Raw genomic sequence first — 22,700 nt, forward strand, 5'->3', positions numbered from 1 at the left:
AGGAGAGAGGTCTTATATAGCAGAATGGGACTCAAAATGTGAGGGATTTCGAGTTGATATGAACATCATGTGCCATGAGTTTTTGGAATGGAACCCCTGGGTTCCATAAAGGTGGAAAACCACACCACTTTGAAACAGTTTGGAAAAAAATGGAGTGGGAGTACTTCAGAGTCCCCACACCACTTTGGGTTTTTCCATATGTGAAATGGCGCGAGCCTCAGATGCTCAGGAGAGCAGTAAGCTATATGCTGAACAGGACAGCTAAGATAATGAGGACAGCAAAGTAACTGCAAAAATAATTTCCCTTTGCCTCTTCCACTCCCACCCTCTTGAAATAGAGTGTGTAGCAATTACCTGGATTGGTGTCCCAGAAAGAATGATCCTATAATTGGCAGTCAACTGCTTTACTGCTTTTGACAATTTTGTTTTTCCATTTTTGATTACATGGCCTTCATCAAGAATACAGTAGTTAAACTTAATATTTCTAGGAAATAAAAGGAAGTCTTATTTAATATTTTTAAAATATGAATAAAACAAGAAAGCAAGAAGACAAACATTAATTCTTACCTGAAGAAATCAATGTCATTTCGCACAACATCATATGAAGCTACTATGAGATTGTGCTTTTTCACCTGGTGTTGCAATCTTAAAACAAATAGAGAGAAACAGTGTTCAGGGCAAATATAAATAAATAGGTCTTCATTTCCACCCACAAAAGTAGTGTAAACATTCTACGATTTACTGTCTGCATAAAAAGCGAAGTTATTTTTTCAGCCATATACAAAGAATTTTGAAATTTATCTTAATCAGACAGAGAATATATTTTCAAGTCAAAATATTTTTTCTGCAATGTACTGCTTACCTTGCTCTTTCAGTGGGAGGTCCGGTATAGTGCAAAGGATTGAGATACTCTTTGGAGCAAAATTTACTCACTTCATCCACCCAATGACCTGTAAGCGTTGGAGGACAAACCACCAAGGATGGAAGAGGAACACTGTCTACCAGTTTAGTTCTTGCATATTCTTGAGCCCTTTAGAGTATCAAACATTAAGAACGCAATGTTACTTTTAGTATCTTAAAAAAAATCCTCAAAGTGCATGATAGAACAGCAGCTTACCTGAGGCAATGATCTCCTGCAAGAATACAAATGGACTGCAATGTTTTTCCTAAACCCATATCATCACAAAGAATTCCATGAAGTTTGTACTTATTGAGAAATGCCAGCCAATTGACACCATCCTTTAAAAAGGAGAAAGTGCAGGAGACAAAAGATGTAAAAAGTCAGGTGTTTTGATTAGAGCAATCAATCTTTTCTTCAAAACGCTTTTGTGATGGATATGCCATGCACTGTCAAACTCCTGCCTGATTTCATCAAACTTTTAAACTACTACTACAGGTGTCCATGCATGGCTCTGGGTGCCTATCCCATAATTAACACCCCCCATCCACAGCCCCGAAGGACTGCCCACAAATGTATCCACTTCAGCCCACCATCTCATTAACAGCCTTACAGAAAAGGGAAAAAAAAATGCTCCTTGGGTGCTGGTAAATGGATTAGCAGAACACTTGCAAAGACAAACTCACAAAAATCCTAGTCAGTGTCCCTTTGCAGTCTTCACTATGTAACGTACAACTGCTTGGCTATTAAAATATGCAGAGGGAAGAAAACTGAAATATGTTACTCAATTTTTCTTCGAGTGTAACCTCTCCCCAAAACCATGCCTGATGGCCTCTGCCCTTTGTTTGTTTTGATATTTATTACCACCAAGCCCAAGATTCAAAATGAGTCAGAACTCCCCAAAATCATGGGATTCTAAAAAAACCCAAACAACAAAAAAAAACCCACATCTTCTGGTTTCTAAACCTCCCCCACGCCATGCATGTGACAGATTGAAAATTCAGCCTTAATTGCATATAAATATATGGCACCACAGACAAACCCCAACTCGCTGACTCTGCTGGTCCCCTTTCCCCTCCCCACCACCGCATAAAAGTGTCCCTTGGACACCTGCTATATGACTCCCTCCTGGACTTCACCATCTCTTCACCCCTGCCCCCTTTCTTCAGTTTGCAACTGGGGGGGAAAGGGAGCCTGAAAGCTGGCCTGGGCTCCCACTACCATTAACTACCCTGCCTGGATTTGGTGGGGTGGGGGATTTGAGGGTGATGCTTCTGCTGCTGCCGCCACCAAGCTTATGGGGATGAGAGAGTCTCCACTGAGCATCCCCTTTACATATTCATTATGTTAACACAATATTAAGGACAAATGGTAAGTCTCAGCATATCTCTAAACTTTATAGTAAACACCAGACTCTATAAAGGATAACACACTACTAAAAAGTGTCATAATTTAAGCAAAATTATATTATACTTGTTCATAGCTGGCTAAACAGTTTAGTTACTAATATCTTGGAAATGCTAGAATAGAGATTTTTCTTGTGACTTCTCTAATCAGAATCTGTCTGAAAGATTCACAACTTCTGGCCTGAACTTTTGTTATGATCTTCATGTACTTTTAAAATTGAAGATTTGCACTAACTGAAACACACTTCTCAACATCTTTCACGTTAGCCAAAAAAAAAACTGGTTGAGGTGTTATACAGTTTAGGATTTCTTTCCCCCCCATGCATCTGTCCACACATCTGCAAGTACTGCCAGACAAAGTGCTTCATTGATTCTTTTTTTTTTTTTTCCCCTCAGAGTTTGTATTAAAAACGTTCATATTCTGACTGTAGAAGAGTCTTGCTGAAAGAATGTCTGCTGGGTGACTTTCATGATGGTCTTAATAGTTTAAATGGTTCCTGCCAATAAATCGTTTCCGTGACTCAGAGTGGCGAGCCAGAAACATATCACCCTTGAAAGAGTTTGGTCAATTTTTTGTTGCCATTCAAGCATCACCTTGTCTATTAATGAAGTCATTGTTGAGGGTCTTTTGGATATAACTGGCTGAAATGCATGTTATTTTCTTGATGACTGAAGAGCTGAACTTGAGTGTACAACAATTTCAGACGGTGGTGTGTCAGAAGCAGAAGGACTTCTGGATTGAGGAGGATTGTTGCAAGTGCAACCACTGTCAGTGTCATCTCTTCTTCTTGACCTTCATTGCCAGTCATGAAGGCTTTTTTAAATGTCTGCAGGACATTTTACATGCAAGAATGTGTTTGGCCATTCTCATAGCATTTGAAAATGCATATTTCACTTGGCAGTATTTGCAAATACAGATCCCTTTTCGTCTGAATGACTTTCAGTGTGGAAATGCTTCCATAGTCATATCATTTTTGCTGAGGGAGAAGAAAAAGAGCTCCTCCATGCTGCGTGCATTTGGTTCCTCCTGCAGAACTCCGGGTCAGGAAGTGGAGGCAGAATCCATTCCTGCCCCTCAAGAGCCTCCTCCAAGGCCCTGGATGCATAGGCCTCTTGCTCTCTAGCCTAGCGACTATGCAGGCAGGCTACAGACTGTTAGGTCCCCTACACGACAGTGTGTGTAAACCTTCCAGTCCACTGAGATGTCGTCTCTGGAATGAGTGGGCTGCTCATCAGGGACAGTCAGGAGGACAGCAGCTTCAGGGTAGCAGCTGCTTCCCCCTCATGCTCACACTGTGTCCACACCAAACTCCACGTCCAGGACGGAAGTCAGCATAGACAGGCAGGCAGTAAGTCACAAGAAAGGGCCCCTATACTCAGTTGTTCTTTAGTACAAATGGCAGCAATTTGGGGGGCTATAATATGTTCCAGGGGGTTACAGATATATAATATTTGCGCAGAAGTTTCTTTTCAATTTTTCCCAGCACTTCCAATTTTTTTTTTCATACCAAACATCGGGGGGGGGGGGGGGGGGGTTAAAAAAAAAAAAGTTCTTTTCCCCACTGAAAGTTTCTGGGTTTTTCCAGACCTCGCATCTCTAGCCATGCCCCTTGTTCCACTCACTAGAAGGGCTTGTCTTCAAGTACAGTGCTATAGCACCCCTGTAGCGCTTTTGTGAAGATGTTACTACGCCAACAGGAGAGCTTTTCCTGTTGGCATAGTTAATCCATCTCCCCAAGAAGCAGTAAGCTATGTCGAAGGGAAAAGCTCTTCCGTTGACATAGCACCATCTACATGAGGTGTTAGGTCAATATAACTGCGTCGCTCATGGGTGTGGATTTTTTCAAACCTCTGATAGCATTTTCAAATGCATATTTCACTTGTCAATATTTGCAAAATACAGTTATATCGATATAGTTCTGTAGCGTAGACCTGGTCGAAGAGTTTTTCTTAAAATTGTGGAACACTAATGATTTAGTAACAAGTTCTAATACTAAATCAACTTTGTAACTAACTATGCACATATTTCCCTCATAGAAAATAAAAACAGACCTCCTGATTTCAGAACTATTTGAGTTATGAGTCAAATGGCTAATCAGGTAGTCTTTCTTCTTTAATGTCCCCCTTTTTGTGGGCTGTAGCAATCAATGCAAGGATTCTTCATCCAGAATAGTATCTGTACTACTGTGGAGTGGAATTTTGGGCTTCTATTTCCTCCTCGGTTGTTAAAAATCCACCATGAAGGCTTTTCTGATTGTACTAGTAGGAAGTCTCTTTGCAGTTGAAGCCAGTACCTGAGAATTACCAGATTCATTACTCTTAAATCCAGAAAATTTGTTTCTACTTACTTTCAGAGTTCCTATAACCCCATAATTGGTGGAGGGGAGAGCGTTCGTAAAGCATAAGACAATTTGAAGATTTGTCCATTTGAGAAACAGTATTTCTTTGAATGGTTGTCTGCTATCCAGAGTCATAGCCACTGCTGTGGTCTGAATTAAAGGTCATGACCCTAGCAGCAAACCCTATGGAATCCTTAGATAAGTCAGCTATGAAAGAAACAGAATGCAAGTTTTTCTTTAACACTGACAGGAATTCCTTGGCTTTGTTGGGGTCTGCAGCTGTCAGATCAGTTAAACATGACAGGAGAGCCCAGGCAAAACAGGTGGTAGCAAAGGGCTTTGCAGAATGTGGAAGATTTGTAGTCTCTCTTAGAGAAACCTAAACTTTTATCATCTGAATTTTTGGAAAAAAATCCTCTTCAGACAGGCTCATGTTTGGTAAAGTGGGGGCTACTGCCAGTGTGATTTTAGGCAAGACTTGTGGTTTTCCTTAGGCTCCTAAACTATAAAACATTCTGTGGTCTCTTTCCCACAGGACATTTGCCTTTTTCATGATTTTCCCCAGGACAGAGAGTAGGGGGTTGTTTTCAACTTCTATTTTGAAAACAGATATTTACCCATTAGATTTTTTGCTGTCTTTTTTTTTTTGGCTGGATTTCAAATCAGAGCCACCACTGTCTTGTGCAGTATGTCTTATATTGTCAAGGGTTGGGGGGTGGGAAATCTTCCTTTTTCACTTGTGATGGCTGTTCACAGTCAGTTTTCAAGTGGAGGAACTGGAATCAGGAGTGGGAACAGTTATGGCTCATAGGCTTTTTCTTGCCCATTTCAGTCCTTGTGTGCACAGGAGATGCCAGATGGACTGAAGACGACAACTGATTCCTTGCCTAGGGAGTTTGGACCATTTGAGAACATGCAGGGGGACCCTGGTTTTCAAACAAACAGTCTGGTAGTTGGGGCTGTCTCTCTAGGGTGCTGAGGGGGCTATCAGAAATACTTTCCGTGCGGGGAGAGGATGGGAGGGAGAGGAGTGATCTGCTCTGTTCCTTCGCAAATTTGTTTGAGACTACTAGTCCCTCTGATCCACAACCTGTTTGTGGTGTGTAAAGGCTTCTCGAGTGACAGGGGGCATATCCTGGTGGAGTGAGGGATGGGGGCTGTGAATGGGTATGGATAGTTCATCCTATCTGCTGACTGGGAATGCTGCCTTACAAAACAAAAGCATCTTTTGAGACTTCACTCACTACTTCTTATGCTGCTTCATCATGATTGGGGAGCACATGGAAAGGAGATACCATGCTGCACTGAAGAGCCCAGAGGAACAAATGCCTCAGTTTCCATATTCCTCAGGACAAGACCTCCTCAGAGAGGGGTAAAAAAGTTATTGCACAACAATTTACTTATTTTTAAAAAGAGCCCGAGAGAGGGAACCACTAAGTGAGAACTTCTGGTGAGTGAAAGGGAGGAGCATAATCAAACCCAGTGGTTGCCTAGTAACAATGCTGAACGGTCTCTGATATTCACACAAACCAAGGCATAGCCCATTAGTCAGGGACTGTGGGAAATATTAGGATCTACAAAGATATTTTTATGTTCATATGCCATAATTCTCCCTTCCTTGTATCTTTTGGATATTTTATTGCACACGGTGTTCAGATGAAATTAACCACCATTCTTGCTTCAAAATTACAGAGAATGGAAAGCAGGGATGACCTGGTAAAAACCACGTCTGGTAAATACCAGGTAAAGTTATGTTTGTTTGTTTGTTTTTAACTTGTTCAAGAAAAACAAATAGTCCCAGTTCAAGGGATTTTAAAAAACTATTTCAATAACGTACACCACATTACACTTAGTTTTAGTTACATATTCAAATTGTGGTTACATAACAGATTCAGAGATCAATTTAGGGTTGTGAAAATAAAAAGTAAAACTGCAGTGGACATAATACTAATATGTAATTACAATACTAAACGTTGGAATGTTTATATAGGTTTTGGTTTGGTATTTTCTCAAGGAATTATATATGTCATGACTCATTTCAGGTTTCAATAATATTGAAACAAAAGTCAAAATCATCATATTATATGAAACAACAGTAATGCAGAGTTCTAGGCTTGAAGCATTATGCAATCAGAAGCACGCAGAGGTCCAGACTATCAGTCCAGGTCCATTTGGGCATTCTGTAATCGAACAACTTTTATGTAGTGATACACTGAGCTTATTCCTCAGTTTTGAATGGATGTATCCCAGTTTTAAAAGATTAATTCTATGCTTGCTGAATTTGCTGGACACAGATGAAACTGCATTTTAAGTTCAATGAAGTCAGATGGAATGTCAGAATTCTTCAGATATTTTCCCATAATGTTAGAGGGGAAACTTTTTCTTTGATCGTGGATGAAAACTGACTTTAGACATGGAGCTTCTTCTACTTTAATTGTAAGTAAATATGGGAGAAAGTCAGGATTTTTGCTGAATAACCACTGCCTTGCAATTCCTTCTTGCTCAGCTGACAGTTTCTTTAGTTGGCCAACATGTGCACAGGACTAATTGTACCTTTTGCTTTGTCTAGTGCAAGATCTTCATTTATCAGTAGATCAAATCACACACTGCATGCAACAGCAACTAGTTTCAACTGACTTATTGAGTTCTTTGCTTCTTGGTAAATCCCTTGATTATTAGTTATATTGATCATTCTATCTTCAAGTTCTGCCTGATGATTAGGGCCCTACACCAAACTCACGGCCGTGAAAAGTGTGTCATGGACTGTGAAATCTGGTCTCCACGGTGAAATCTGCACTTGTGTACTTTTACCCTATACTCAAAACTGGGGGGTCAAGACCCAAAAGGGGGGTTGCAAGGCTATGGGGGGGGCACCCTTATTTCTGCGCTTCCTTTCAGAGCTGGCTGGCTGGAGAGCGGCAGCTACTAGCCAGGTGCCCAGCCCTGAAGGCTGTGCTGCTGCCACCAGCAGCACAGAAGTAAAGGTGGCATGGTATGATATTGCCACCTTTACTTCTGCGCTAGCACTGGTGGTGGCACTGCCTTTAGAGCAGTGCACCTGGCCAGCAGCCACCGCTCTCCACTGTCAAGCTCTGAAGGCAGTGCAGAAGTAAGGGTGGCAATACTGCCTACAATAGCCTTGCAACTCCCTTTTGGATCAGGATCCTCCAGTTTGAGAAATGCCGATTTAAAGGCTTTATATGTTTAGGTTTTTTAATATATATTCATGCTTTGTTACAACACCATGAAATTTAAGATTTAAATATCTGAAACTATGAAATTCAATATTTTTAAAATACTTTAACCGTGAAATTTACCAAAATGGACCGTGAATTTGGTAGGGCCCTACTAATGATCACTCTCAATCCTGACAGAATGCAGCCATATTTTAACGTGTACTTCCAGGCATGTTATTTGACTGTTTCTTTGAGCGTCACCAGGAATTTGGATGTTTATATGCCCTTGGCATTCTTTTTAACAAGGCTTCAGGCTGATTGCGATTATGAAAATACTTCTGTAAACCTACAAAATGTTTAATCAACATACTTTGTGCAAGATCTTGTCCAAGTAGATTTAGCCAATGTGACGTACATCCATACAAAACTAAAGTGTCATCATCTTGTTCCAAATCACTTCTCACATATTGCATCTTTTTCTCATTGTCTGCCAGGTAGCTCTTAACACCATAGCCATACAGTTCATTTGCTAATGCCTTTGGCATTTCTTGCTAGCGTAGCACAGTACATTCAAGTCTTATTACTTCCAGTATCAACCACTGACACATAAGCCTCAGTTTTCCCTATCTGCACACAGTTCCCTGGGTCATTGTGCACATTACTCCAGCCATCCTGTATTAATGTGACTGCTTTTCATATAAAGGGTAGAAGCATACAACGAATAAGTCACCAGTAACTATGTCTAACGTTCACCTGCTTTCAATTGAGTACTTTGTAGTCTGGCCTTATGCAGCTGATCATTGCTTGAAAATTTGGATGCTCAACAGACAAAGTAATATTATAGCCATAAAAAAAAAAATCTGCAATTTTCAAGTCTATCTTTTGCTTCAGTTCTGGAGTTGTTTTTGTTAAAAACTTCTTCTTGGTTTTATTTGGCCAATCTGGATCTGACTTTCTTTTGATGCACTTATCAATGGCAATGCAGCATTGTCAGTACCTTCATCCTCAGAGTCGGATTCTAATACTCACATCCGTGTAGCCAAAGCCAATCGTTCTGGTGTTTTTGTTCTTTCCACTGCATTTTGCAAAATATTTCTCATACAATCTGCCTTCCAACTCACTTTGTCTTTGCAATTTCTGAATGCAAGACTCTGCCATCTTCATGAACTTTCTCAAAATTAGCCATGAATTGGGTCAAGTGTTCTTCCACCTTTGCTCATGCTGAAATATTTTACTTGAGTCACTATATTCACTGAGTTCAGTTGCACTCCAGCCAGCCAACTGAAGAGAAAGTACTGGACTGGACAGTTAATTTGGTAGTTTCCCCTCGAACAGAAACTGCAACTTCTGAATGTGGGAATCCGTCTGTTTGCACTAAACATATTTTAATTGCTAAACAAAGAAGGGGAATTCCCAGATTCAGAAGTTTCAGTTTTTGTTTGAAGTATCCAAGGCAATAGCATACAGCTTTAAGTTGAGGCTCTTTTTCATTTTATCACCTTTAATTAAAATTAGATCATATTACCGCAAAACTATCAAGTTACTATATATTTTTCAGTAATTGTCATTAGTTTATTCTAATAGTTATATTCTTCCCAGTTTCTGATTAAAATGGGTTGAAAACAGTATTTACTAATGCCTTGTCCTAAACTAGTTTCTTCTGGGAAATTACCAACCCTGAAAGTCTGTCAGTTTACTGTCCGAGTTTTAGTGTACAGAATGTGTTACAATTATGCACTATAAGTCATCATGCTTTTCTTGTAAAGTAAAAGGAGAAGCTTTTACCTGCTGATATTTTCTGAGCTCTGCTTTGATTGGGACCGGAATTTTATAGTTTTCCAATTTTTTTCCATCCAATAGTTGCTCCAGAAAATGGCGCTCTTTGGCTTTCAGTTGGATTAATTCTTCAGACATGTTTGGTGGATCTGGAATGCCAGCCTGAAATGATTAAAAAATATAGTAACCTTGTACAAAAGGAGTCATTTCTTATATAGAAAGTGAGCAAATGCAAACTAGAATCTCACATTTGCCAGAAGAGTTTTTAATAAGCATTTAGCATTTTCGCAAGGTATTTTTTCAATTGCATATTCCCAAAGGCTTCTTTTATCACACACTTGGAAAAAAAGTCACTTGCTTGATCCCCGATAGGCTAGTTCATCCAAAGTTGCAGAATTGACAAAAACAGAACATACCCTGAACATTCACCAAAGGAAAATTCCACTATAAACTTTTGTACACAAAAGAGGAACACCGGTCCTACCTGTAAAATTATGCAGAAGCTGGATTGTTCCGCCTTTACTTAAGGTAGCTTCACCAGTCGACTGATAAAAAACTGACACCTTTTCTTCTTAAGCTACAACCAACCCCCAAAAAGTAGTAGATAACTTCCCCAAGAGTACTCAAATTCTAAACTATAACCTAAAATGAGAACTAAGTAGAAAGGTAAGATTCCAACTGTTAGAGGGGTGTGAGAGAGTACTACAACAAACCATTATCAGGACCTTTGATAAGACTCTCAGTTGCTGTTCTTAGGCCAAAAGGCAAAAGCAGAGAATTGAAAACATTGAGAACCTATGGTGAATCAGAGACGTATGTCGAGAGGAGGTTTTAGGTTGAAGGTATGAATTCAGTGAAGGGGTGAAAGCCTCCTGGCTTCATGACAGTTGTGATGGACCAATTGCTTGCAAACTGCAGGCTCTGGATGAGCAGTCCACAATGAATCAAAGGACTTTTTTTGGCAGCCTATGAAACTTACACATAGCCTTAGGAAAGGCAGGTTTTACATCAGGTTTCACCTGGATTCGGAGATTAATGCCCTAATATCTACGTGAAACGGGAAGCAAACATCAATCTCTGCCTGTGCTTATATGGAGGGTAGAGAAACTTTGTTTCTTTGCCTCATAGAGGGTTAGGGTAGATGTCACTGCCTCCACTAAGTGTCTCAGTCTTCTGGAGGAAATTGTCTGGCATACTACTGAGCAGAGGGCTCGGCGTATTGGTTAAACTTCACCTCAGGATAAGTCCAGAGAACAATTCCCTTCTTCAGAGCTTTCAAGGATGGTGGGTCTGCAAAAAGTGGTGGTTGGGGCTTCTGCACAAGCTTCAGTTGCACTCACTGCTGAGTGCAACAGGAATAGCAGTGGATAGGGAAATGTTGAATCAAAGAACATGAAGCCAGTCCCAGCCCATAGTTTGGCAGCTTCCTGTCTGCGCCCTCATTTTGTTGTGTGTAGGGAAAAGAAGAAGGTAGTAATGACTACAGTTGCACTGGACAGAATGGAACCCCTCTCTCACCGAGGAGTATACTTCCCTCCACAGTCGTCAGTCAACACTTCCTGGATAGATTCAGTGCTGGGTGGGCAGCCCCATAGCACCAAACCTGGGGGCAGAGTGAACTCAGTGGACCTCCCTGAATGTGGGAATCCGTCTGTGTGCACTGTGGCTGTAGGTGGCAGGAGAGTCAGACATCTTAAATACCTTTAAAAATCTGGCCTATTGAGCTTACTATGGTCAGTGCCATGTCTGTGTCACCTATAAAATGCTTTGAGATTCCTCTTCTGACTAGCTGCCCCATATTGGGGCTCCAAAGTCTTGTACCAACCACTTGCTAGTGTTATCTAATAAAGGAAAGGCACAAGCAACCCAGTTTTCAGATTGTTTTAGTGCTCCAATCAGAGCATGCAACTTTATTTTGATTTTTTAAATACAGTACCCATTCAACCACCTTTTTAAATTTTACATTTAAAAAAGAGAAATGAAAGTCCTGCGTCAACTTATAGCAAAACCGTTTATCATGAAGATGTACAAGACAGTAATGAATTGTTTACTCTGTATCCTCTCTTCCAAGCATAGTTTTCTAGTCTTATATTTTCATGGCTCACTAGAATGAATATATTGAAATTAAGTGATCAGAGAAATATAAGAACTGTGCACACTGAATTATCAACTTCCAAATTCAATCTCACAACCACTTTAAAAAATAGGTTTCCTGTTTTGGTTGATTAGGAGCCAACATACATCAGAAATCCCATGTTTGTTCATAACTCTTTTACTCATTCAGCAACTGAATAAAGAGCCTCACATTTTGGAAATGTTCTAAAAGCCTGAAGACAATGCACAAGAGTCTGCACAATGGATACATTATCTTATATTACAAAAATATTAAGTTGTTTGCCAGAGACAAACAAATCTAAACTGAAACCAAATGGTTGTGATAAAAGAAACACTCAAATAATTCATTTCCAGCACTAACTCCTGAAAACAAAAAGAAAAGGGAGTACTTGTGGCACCTTAGAGACTAACCAATTTATCTGAGCATAAGCTTTCGTGAGCTATAGCTCACTTCATCGGATGCGTACTATGGAAAAGTGAGCTGTAGCTCACGAAAGCTTATGCTCAAATAAATTGGTTAGTCTCTAAGGTGCCACAAGTACTCCTTTTCTTTTTGTGAATACAGATTAACACGGCTGTTACTCTGAATCCTGAAAACAAGGGATTTTCCATCTTTGAAATGAAGACTGTTCTAATACCCCATTCACAAATACATAAAAACACACACAAAAACCACATCATAAAACCCTTTGCTAATCACTGTCATGTCCCCTTGATTCCTCCTAAAAAATAAGCTGCAGGTTGGCATTATGGCTGCCTGAAACAGAGGAGCCCTAGAAGCTTGATAGAAGGCACTGCCAATATTTCTATGCAGCAGGACAAGTCTGAACTCCAGAAGTGGATTATTTCACAGGCGGGGGGGGGGGGGGGGGGGGGGGGGAAGAAGAGTACACAGACAGACATATCTTACTTTATTTTTAACCTTTGTTTAGAATACAAAATGAAACGTCTGTTACCCAATTTTCCTTTCTAGGACCTCACCTCCTAATTGGAGACATTTGGGTTGCCCTCATATCTAGAATACACTGGAGACAATTCACACTTGCCCAAGACTTTGATATGCCCCTTCGTCCCTCACGCAAAATAAGTACTTCCAAAGCTATATTGCAACACTGAAGTGCTATTAATAGATGAATTCAAATACTTATTCAGCTCAAGGCCTTATTCAACAGCAGTAACTATATAACTAGAGCTGAGAATGGGCCATCACAGAAATCCAAGAATTTAACTCTGATTGGATGCACTGGGAGGAAAAGAAAAATTGAAGAAAGAAAATAGGTAGCAATCCTGACATCTCCTCCAAACATACATTTGGGATACTAATTTTTCCTTTCCGCTCATTGGTCCGAATGCCTGGACCACTGTCCTGATAAAAGTATACTGCTGCTGAGGATTAAAGGGCCATCTTGTAAGGCGTTTACAAAATGTGCTGATGGATTACTCAGGAGCACCTTTGCTTATTTCTTCTGTTGGTGGTTGTTGACCTTTCTACCCAGCAGGCCACCAATCTACTGGGCCCTGATTCCTTCCATAACCAGTCTGCAGCCGCATATGCGTCAATGAGGCAGTAACTGATCCACCTAGTTATGCAGGATTTAGATGCTTTTAAGTACAGTCATTTAGAATGGAAAGAAAAGAGATATAACCCTGAATTCATCAGTTCTGAGTTAAATATTAACAGCTTTTTTCCACTTCTGGTATGTGTAGCAACTTCTCTTTCAGCTGAGGTCCAAACAAAGGAAGAGTAATCTCCTGTAAAATATGAAAGAAAAGACTAGAGTAGAAGAACAACCTTGCCCTTGTGTGGAAGGCACATTAAGGTGCATCTTCTAAGAGAGATTTCAGTCTTCTTGTCCAGTGGTTCTCAACCTTTCTAGACTATTGTACCTCTTTCTGGAGTCTGATTTGTCTTGCATACCCCAAGTTTCATCTCACGTAAAAAATACTTGCTTACAAAAACAGACAAAAATACAAAAAAGTGTCACAGCCCACTATTACTGAAAAATTGCTTACTTTCTCGTATTTACCATATAATTATAAAATAAATCAGTTGGAATATAAATATTGTACTTACATTTCAGTGTATAATATATAGAGAAGTATAAACAAGTCATCTGAAATTTTAGTTTGTACTGACTTTGCCAGTGCTCTTTATGTAGCCTGTTGTAAAACTAGGCAACTATCTAGAGGTGTTTCTGTACCCCCTGGAAGAACACCGTGTACCATGGGGGTACACGTACTCCTGGTCAAGAATCACTTTTCTTGCCAATGTAATTGTGAATAGGATGCATGTATTTATTGGGAGGAAATATAGGGAATCAGATATCACCAGCACGAGCAGATTGGTTGTTACAACTTATAGCACCATAGAGGGGTACTAGGTTGAAGAGACAGGCAAAACTGTTCTGTTGGATAGGCATGCTTGCCCAGGCTTCCGCCCCAGCTGGATCTCAAACTGAGAAGGTAAAGGTCCACAGAGGTGCCAGAGCTCTACTTCTTCAGCTTCTGTGATAGTCTCCTCCCAGATAGATTAAATCATGCCAAAACCCAAGAGGGGTTCTATTTGGTCTGCTCCACCGTTACAAATAAGGAGCAAATTTTTTTTTTTCAAGTTCCTGCTAGAATCCAGTTTTTCCTGTTTGTTCAATTATTTCATGCTACCATGCTGCACCAGTAAGTGTTCACAGAAGTTATAATAAATTAATTCAAACTCTTGCAATATTTTAGTTAATATTTGTTTGAAAAAGGAAATCAAGAAGGAATTAAGTGCTGAGATGGGAGTTGCTGGGTTCAAGAACCTATGCCAGCACACGGTCCTTAGTCTCCTTCCCCCACCCCCACGGTTTATGCATTCTCTTTTCCTACTTAATGACTGGATGGCAAACCATCATTTAACACAGATATTAGAAAAAGCCATCTCAGTTTCCTGGGTTTTATATTTAAAACAAATTAGAAGTAAAAGTCTCTCTAAATCTTTCGGGGGAAAACATTCAATTCTAGTCTGAATGCATATATCCTTCAAAAAAATATTGTCTTTAATCAAGTTTTTATATAAAAACTTGAAGTGCCTTATAGAAGGGCTAGCTTTTAATTCTAGTTCCACCGCCGAGCACAGCTTTGCTGTGCTCATCCCAAGTGTTTCGAAACAAACTTGAGCAAAAATAACTAAATAACGTCAGTCCAAACTATTTATCTAGTTATTAAAACAGCTAGCAAGGGCGCTCAAGTCTCTATTTTTTAGAATTAAAATGTTGTAGCTTTAGTTTTTTATTAAAGATCTTCCTTTAAACATATTTTAGAATGAGATTTGCCAATATCCAAAAAATTAATGTTTACATTTAGTCAAATTCCACAGAACATGTCTGTAGAATTAAAGCAGTTCAGATAGTTTCTTCAAAAGATTTTTCTAACTGGAACAGATAATTGTCCAAAGGCTCAGATATTATTCTTCATGAATTATCTAGACATTTAATTTATTAATGAAGAATTCTGTTTTACTTATTTATAACCTTTACACTGAATATTTAATATGAATACATGCAACTGATACAATTGTCTAACCTTACATCCTTGTACTGCATATTCATTAAATTTCATCCAATGAACCATTCCCCCCATGCTTTTTCTAAGTCCATTGTGTGAGTGGATTATTCCACTAGTATGAGAGTCCTACTTCAACGTGAGATTGGAATGAATTTTGCTCATTTGTACCAATTTGTGATTACTCAAATTTCTGTACTTCCTTTAAAATGAAAGGAAAAAATTAAAAAATAAAGGTAGTTTATACATCAGCATTAACGGTAACAGTGATTTTTTTCTTAGAAGTTCACAAACAAACAGTTCAGAGGAAGAGAAGGAGAGTACCAAGTACAGGGCCCTGGGGAACATCAAAAGGTGGCTGAACCCTAAAGGAAATGCAAATGAATGGCTAGGAATACAGAATCACCAAGAAAATACAGTACTCCAGAAGAACAAGGAAAAGGAAACGTGGAGCAAGAGAGTGATGGACACTATAGTGTCAAAGACAACAGATAGGAACACCGGGGGAGGGCCTCTGCCAAGAGAAGGTCACTACTAAAACTTTAGTGAAGACAGCCTTTGTGGAACAGAAAGCCTAAAAGCCAAGTAGCAAAGGGTTAAAGAATTTTAAAAGGGCAGGACCAGACTACTGCCTGCTCAGGGAGTTTAGAGGTGAAGGATGGGGCAGTAGTTAAAGAGGCAGAAGTAGTCAAGTGAGAGTTCCCTCAAGGCAGGAGAAACCACATTTGTTGTTTTGATCGGCTCTGTCCAGTGATCACATCACTCCTTTCCAACCTCTTTCATAAGCTTTTCCCCAAGCCCAACGGTTTCTTCACTGAAGGGATCTTAAGTCAAACAGTTCTGAATATCTCTTATATTGTTGGCTTATTTGTTCTGAAAGCCCAGGTACATTTGGTGTCCAACATTCCCTAGGGATGTGCTTTTGGGCAGTCTTGCACATCAGGAGACAAATTCTTCATAGTGCTTATGTGTTGCATTAATATTACAGAGTGATTCATCTAATTCAGAGGGAAAGCCTTCCCAAATCAGAAAAAGGTAATACCTTTAATTAAACTAAATCTTGTTGACAATTCTCAAAAGACTGCAATTCAGTGATTCATACATCACTGGTGAAAATCCAGTGTAAGTGAATTTTGAAAATTGTGTTTTATTACCATCTACTGTTGAAAAAAATAAGTTTCTCACAAACATAGCATTTTCTAGCCTACAACACTAGGGAAAACCCTAAAATATACAGAAATAAAAAGATTTAATGGTGTTGATAATTAAAAAAATCAAGATCAGATAAAACGATTACCTACCTTTTGTAACTGTTGTCCTTTGAGATGTGCTGCTCATGTCCATTCCATTCTAGGTGTGTGCGCACCCATGTGCACAGTTGTCAGAGACTTTTGACTTAGCCATATCTGTAGGGTCAGCTGCAGCGCCCCCTTGAGAGCTGTGCTCATGCATTGGTATATTGGGTGCGGCCAACCCTACACCCTCTCAGTTCCTTCTTGCCAGCAACTCTGACAGAGCGGTAGGAGGGCGGGTAATGGAATGGACATGAGCAACACATCTTGAAGAACGACAGTTACGAAAAGGTAGGTAACAGTTTTTTCTTCGAGTGCTTGCTCATGTCGATTCCATTCTAGGTGACTCACAAGCAGTATCCTTGAAGGTGGGCACAGAGTTCACAGTTTAGCAGCTTGTAATACTGCTCTACCAAAGCCCGCTTTGTCCCAGGCCTGCTGGGTAAGTGCATGGTGGGACTTGAATGTATGGAGGGACGATCAGGTAGCTGCCCTATAGATGTCCTGGATAGGGACTTGGGCCAGAAAAGCTGCCAAAGAGGCCTGCACCCTGGTCGAGTGGGCAGTTACAATTGCCAGGAGTGGCACTTTTGCCTGATCGTAGCAGCAGTGAATGCAGGTGGTGATCCACAAAGAAATTCTTTGAGCAGACACTGGGCGACCTTTCATCATCCTATCAGCCACTGAGACGAATTGCATCCACTTACAGAATGGCTTGGTGCTTTCAATGAAGGACAACTCCCTCCTGACGTCTAGGGAATGCAGCCTACGCTCTTCCTCCGACTTATGCGGCTTTAGAAGAAAAAAGAGCCAGGTAAGTAACTGTCCTGGCCCATATGAAACGGAGAGACCACCTTGGGCAGGAAAGCAGGGTGTGGAGTCAGCTGGAGCTTGTCTTTGTAAAAGACCATTTAGGGCAGCGATGAGGTGAGCTCCCTAATCTCAGAGACTGGGTGGGCAGATGTTACTGTAACCAGGAAAGGAGAAGGAGAGAGCAGGAAGCCAGAGGCTCAAAAATGGGGTCTTGTGAGCCGTTACAGCATCAGATTCAGGTCCCATGGAGGAACGGGATCCCTGACATGCGGGTAGAGGCACTCAAGGCCCTCGAGGAACCTGGCAGTCATGTCCTGGGCGAAAACAGACCTTCCCTTGAGCAGCGGATAGAAAGCAGAGCTAGCCGCCAAGTGGTCCTTGACAGATGAAAGGGACAGATCTTGGAGACTGAGATGCAGAAGGTAGTCCAGGATTAACTGCAGTGAGGCTCACTCAGGCTGAACGCCTTTGTGCGAGGTCCAACAGGCGAACCGCTTCCATTTGGCCAGGTAGGTTGCTCTGGTGGACAGCTTTCTACTGCCTACTGACCTGTTGGACATCGACCGAGCACTGCTGCTCCTGAGCATTTAACCATGCGGGAGACTGCCATGGTTCTAGGATAGGAGGTCTGGCCTGAGCAGTAGCTGCAACGGAATGGCCAGGGAGAGGTTCAGGAACAAGCCAAACCAGTGCTGGCGTGGCCCAGCTGGCACTATGAGGATTACCTTTGCCCTGTCCTGCTTGATCTTCATGAAGACTCTGAATTAATGGTACTGGGGGGAAGGCGTAAAACAGAGCTCCCGACCACAGGAGCAGAAAAGCATCTGAAAGGGAGCCTCTGTCGATCCCCAGAATTGAGCAGAAAAACATGGCATTTCTTGTTCTGTCTGGATGCAAACAGGCCCACCTGGGAGTTCCCCACTTGTGGAAGATGAAGCTGACCACTTCTGGATGGAGGGACCTCTTGTAGCAAGAGGCTATCTGCTTTGTGCTCGGGTGCACCCACAAAATGACTGCTTCTGGCCTCCTTGGTTCTGGCGCGGGGGGAGTCAGACTGAGCAGACTAGTGGGAAGATGATGGGTGTTGCTGCTTAGATCCCTTGGTCTCTGTCCTTCCTCTTGCAGGAACCCAACTGGGGAGTTCCCCAGGGCCTAGACTGCAGGGGTGGAGGAGGCAGAGGGCGTAACAGCTTCCTGGTCTGCTGAGGAGTGTGAAGGCCCAAGGAGCAGACGGTGGCCCAGGAGTCTAAGACCATGGAGACTTAAGTCTGTGAGCTTGGAGAAGAGCCACACCCCTTCAAACAGGAGGTCCTGAATAGTGGCCTGCATCTGCTGGGACAACCTGGACGACTGCAACCAGGAATGGCACCTCACGGTCACCATGGAGGCGACCATCCTAGCCACTGAGTCAGTAGCATCCCAGGCCATTTGGAGGGGCCCCCTTGCCACCACTGTGCTCTCGTCCATCGAAGCAGTGAACTCCCGGGCTCGATCTTGTGGGAGGGCCTATTTGAATTTGTTAAGGGAATCTCACAGGTTAAAATTGTATCTGCCTAATAGGGCCTGGTGGTTAGACATCTGAAATTTCAGGCTTGCCATTGAATAAATCTGTCAAATAAGTCCAGTCTCTTGGCATCTTTTTTTTGGCGTGACACCGACTTGGCCCTTCCTGGCCCTTTCATTAACAGCAGACAACTAGTGATGTTGCTAGAGGGTATGGATACAGATATTCAAACCCTTCTTCAGGGATGTAATACTTCTTTTCCACCAACTTCAAAGGTGGCGGAATGGAGGTGGAGGTTTGCAAAAGGATTTTGCAATTTTAAGGACCCCTGGGTGGATGGGCAGTGCAACCCAGGCTACGGTGGAGGAGGATATAATGTTAAAGAGGTTGCCTGACACCTCCTCAATTTGTATGTTCAAATTAGTAGCCACCCTTGTAAGGAGGGCCTGGTGCTCCCTGAAGTCATCAGGAGGACTGCCTGTTTGGGAGGAACCCGCCACCACTTTGTCCGGTGACAACGACTGCACCACCTATGGAGGAGCAGGTTCCCCCCACCCTCTCTGGGGATGGCTCCTTAGGTGCTGGAGTTCAGTGTGCTTCCCCGGATTGGATTCGGTACTGCGTTCCAACTCCAGTGCTGATGGTGCCGGGGCTGGTTTGTCCAAGGTGGCCCAGGAGGACTGGTGGGAAAATGGGACCGGCATCAGTAGCACATTCGCACGGGTTCCAGTACAGCCATTGAGTGGGCCACTGTCCCTGCTGCCACGAGGTCCACACCAGTCTCACGCGTCAGTGGCAAGGGGCTGAACTCCTGGTTTGACTTGGACCATTGCCCTTCTGGTGATCAGGGCGGAGCCATCAAGGCCTGAGTCTGCCAACTGATTCTGGTTGGCAACCGGCAAGGCAAGGGCGAGGACCACCACCTGCCTGACAACCGATACCGGGGGGAAGGGGATTGCTGTCATGACAAGGAGTGGCCCCGGCCTCGCTGGGACCAACGTCTGCGAGACCATCTGGGTGAAGGTGACCTAGGTTGCGGCGATCTTTGATGGGAAGCTCGTTGTTCCAGTGGTATGGGGACCGGCGCTGCAACTCCAGTGTCTCATGTCTCGTAGAGGAAGAGTGCGTTGAGGACCTGGGCCTTCTGGTCAGAGAGCTAGGATACTGTGCCAGGGTCCGAGGCCGTGGAGATGGAGATCTGAGCCTGCGGTCCAGTGACAGAGGGTGTTCCACTGCCCTATGAGGCAGTACCATGATCAGCTTGCCCCTAGATGTCAGGGTCTTAGACGAGTCTGTCACCTGATGCAGCATCTGCAGTGCCAGTCAGCCTATTTGTTCTTTAGCTACTGGGGCTGCTTCGGGCATTGAGGGCTCTGGGAGAGACCAGGGTCCCCTACTGCTCTCTGGAGTTGGATCTCTGGCTAGGCTTTGGGGGGCGGGGGGGTGGGGGGGGGGGGTCCAGACCTCTATGGTACACCAATGAAGCCCCAGGGAGGGCACATGGCCTGACACAGGTCATTTGCCCAGGGCCCCTTTCCCTTCCAGTGCTGGGGGGCTTATTCTTTTGCCATTTCTTAGGCACCAGCGAGGGGGAATGGTGCCAGAAGGAGCACTCTGCCCTGAAGTGCCAGCGTGGTATCCAAGTGGGAGGGCTCCGATGCAGGACGAAGCGCAGCCTCCAACAGGAGGGCCCTCAAGCGGACACCCCGCTCCTTTTGAGTTCTAGGTAGAAAGTTTTTACAGATTCAACACCTGTCCTTTCGATGGGATTCCGCCAAACACTTAAAACAGCTGTGGGGGGTGTCACTCTTAGGCATCAGCCTACTGCTTGACGAGCATGGTTTGAAGGTTTATACCTACAAACTATTTATACAAAAAAGATAAACCAGTGGTTCTCAAACTGCGGGTTAGGATCCTAATATGGGTTGCGACCCCGTTTTAATGGGGTTGCCAGGGCTGGTCTTAGACTTGCTGGGGCCCAAGCCCGAGCCCCATCACACAGAGCCAAAGCCGAAGTCTGAGGGCTTCAATTCTGGGCTGTGGGGATCAGGTTACAGGCCCTTTGCCTAGGTAGTGGGCCTCAGGCTTCAGTCCCTCCTCCTGGGGTCGTGCAGTAATTTTTGTTGTCAGAAGGGGGTTGCAGTGCAATGAAATTTGAGAACCCTGAGATAAACAAAGACTGTAAAGAACTGTTAATGCTCTTGCAATTTGCAAGACAAGGTGCTCCAACCAACCATCACGGGCGGTAAGAAGGAACTGAGAGGACATAGGGTCAGCAGTGCCTAATATACTGACGCATGAACAGGGCACTCAAGGGGGCACCACAGCCGATCCTATGCATACCACTAAGGCAAAAGTCTGACAACTGTGCATGTGGGCACACACAAGCCTAGAATGGAATCAACATGAGCATGCACTTGAAGAAAAACTGGTTACTTCTTAAGGTGTCTGCAATATATTTAAAACTGTACTTGATCTTCATTTAGATTTTTCAGAGAGGTCAGCTAGGGATAAAGGACAATGTATACCATTCACTAGAATTTTGTTTATTTTCATTACTAGTATCTCATTTTTGCCTTATATACACACAGGTGCCCCTCCTAGTGACTTCTATCTGAACTGAACCTATGTGAGGGCTAAGTTGGTTCCTTATGGCTAGTGAACAATAAGAGGACAAAGAACACACACGTATTCAAACATAACTCCAACTTACCTCAAGGGGCATTAGTCTAATTAGTGTTGCAAAGCACTGAGTAGCCATGAAACGTACACTGTCCGTCTGATCACTCATTCGACCCAAAACTGGGACCACTAGAAGGACAATATATGGAACAATACCAACATCTAGCTGTTCCATTACAGCTGTATTTGTTATTAAGGAAATATTTTAACCGGTTCAGTACCTGCTTTACACCACAAATGGTATATTTTGTACTTGTGATTAGTAGTCAAAACTTCAATCATATTCTGTACATCAGCAAAATATTTGCATCATTAAGTCAACAGGAGTAGAATTTTATACAAATATATCGGGGGAGACAATTTCAGAAATGCATATATCAACTAGTTATTTAAGGATGACCCTCCTAGAAATGCTGCAATTCTTTGAAAGGAACACTGAAAACAAAACAGAGGCTTCATCTCGCCAAAGGAGTTTTCAAAATTAAAGTTCAAACTAAACAGAAATCATGTTGACATTTTAAGAAGTCAAATGTAGATTGACGTAGACTACACATCTCCGGGACGGGGGGGAGCTCTTGCTGGGCAGCGTGGCTGGCTCTGGCATGGTAAGGGGGCGGGGGGCAGTCAGGGGACAGGGAGCAGTTGGATGGGATGGAGGTTCGGGGTGTGGTCAGGGAACGGGGGGCTGGATAGGCGTGGGAATCTTGGGGGGCCTGTCAAGGGGCGGGGGTGTGGATAAGGGTCGGGGCAGTCAGGGGACAGGAAGAAGGGGGGGCTGGATAGGGGGTGGGGTTCCCGGGAGGGTTTGGATGGGTCGGGGATTCTGAGGCCAGGCAGTCAGGGGGTGGGGGCCAGGCTGTTTGGGGAGGCACAACCTTCCCTACCCAGCCCTCCATATAGTTTTGAAACCCCGATGTGGCCCTTGGGCCAAAAAGTTTGCCCACCCCTGGCATAGAGGGTTAGAAATTGGATCTTTACGAATTATCTGAAAAATACTGAAGTGGAGTGTTTGTGTACACGATGTAGATTTTTAGCTGATAATTTTCCTAGATTGTTAATGGACAGAATGCTCTGCTTTTGAAAGTAGAACTAGTATTCATCTTGGAAAATAACTGTTTGTAGCATTAATACTATTATTTAGGTGATAGAGTTTGTTTTT

At 42.7% G+C, this 22,700-nt stretch overlaps 1 protein-coding gene across 4 annotated transcripts in view; it reads right to left on the reverse strand.

Moving 5' to 3' along the window:
• BTAF1 (B-TFIID TATA-box binding protein associated factor 1) overlaps positions 1-22,700 on the reverse strand; it is a 97,435-nt gene that overhangs the window by 20,244 nt on the left and 54,491 nt on the right. For all 4 annotated transcript variants that reach the window (XR_006292053.1, XR_005226330.2, XM_037905783.2 and 1 more), the window contains exons 25-30: positions 21,573-21,721; positions 9,605-9,757; positions 1,118-1,239; positions 863-1,030; positions 568-645; positions 355-484 (exon numbers count right to left, since the gene is read on the reverse strand). Coding sequence is in view for 2 of the 4 variants with exons in the window: in XM_037905783.2 (XP_037761711.1) it covers positions 355-484; positions 568-645; positions 863-1,030; positions 1,118-1,239; positions 9,605-9,757; positions 21,573-21,721 (800 nt within the window). In the remaining 2 variants the exon portion in view is untranslated. The remainder of the gene's footprint in view (positions 1-354; positions 485-567; positions 646-862; positions 1,031-1,117; positions 1,240-9,604; positions 9,758-21,572; positions 21,722-22,700) is intronic.

The sequence above is a fragment of the Chelonia mydas genome, chromosome 7 (genome assembly GCF_015237465.2).
Source record: "Chelonia mydas isolate rCheMyd1 chromosome 7, rCheMyd1.pri.v2, whole genome shotgun sequence".
NCBI classification, from domain to species: Eukaryota; Metazoa; Chordata; order Testudines; family Cheloniidae; genus Chelonia; species Chelonia mydas.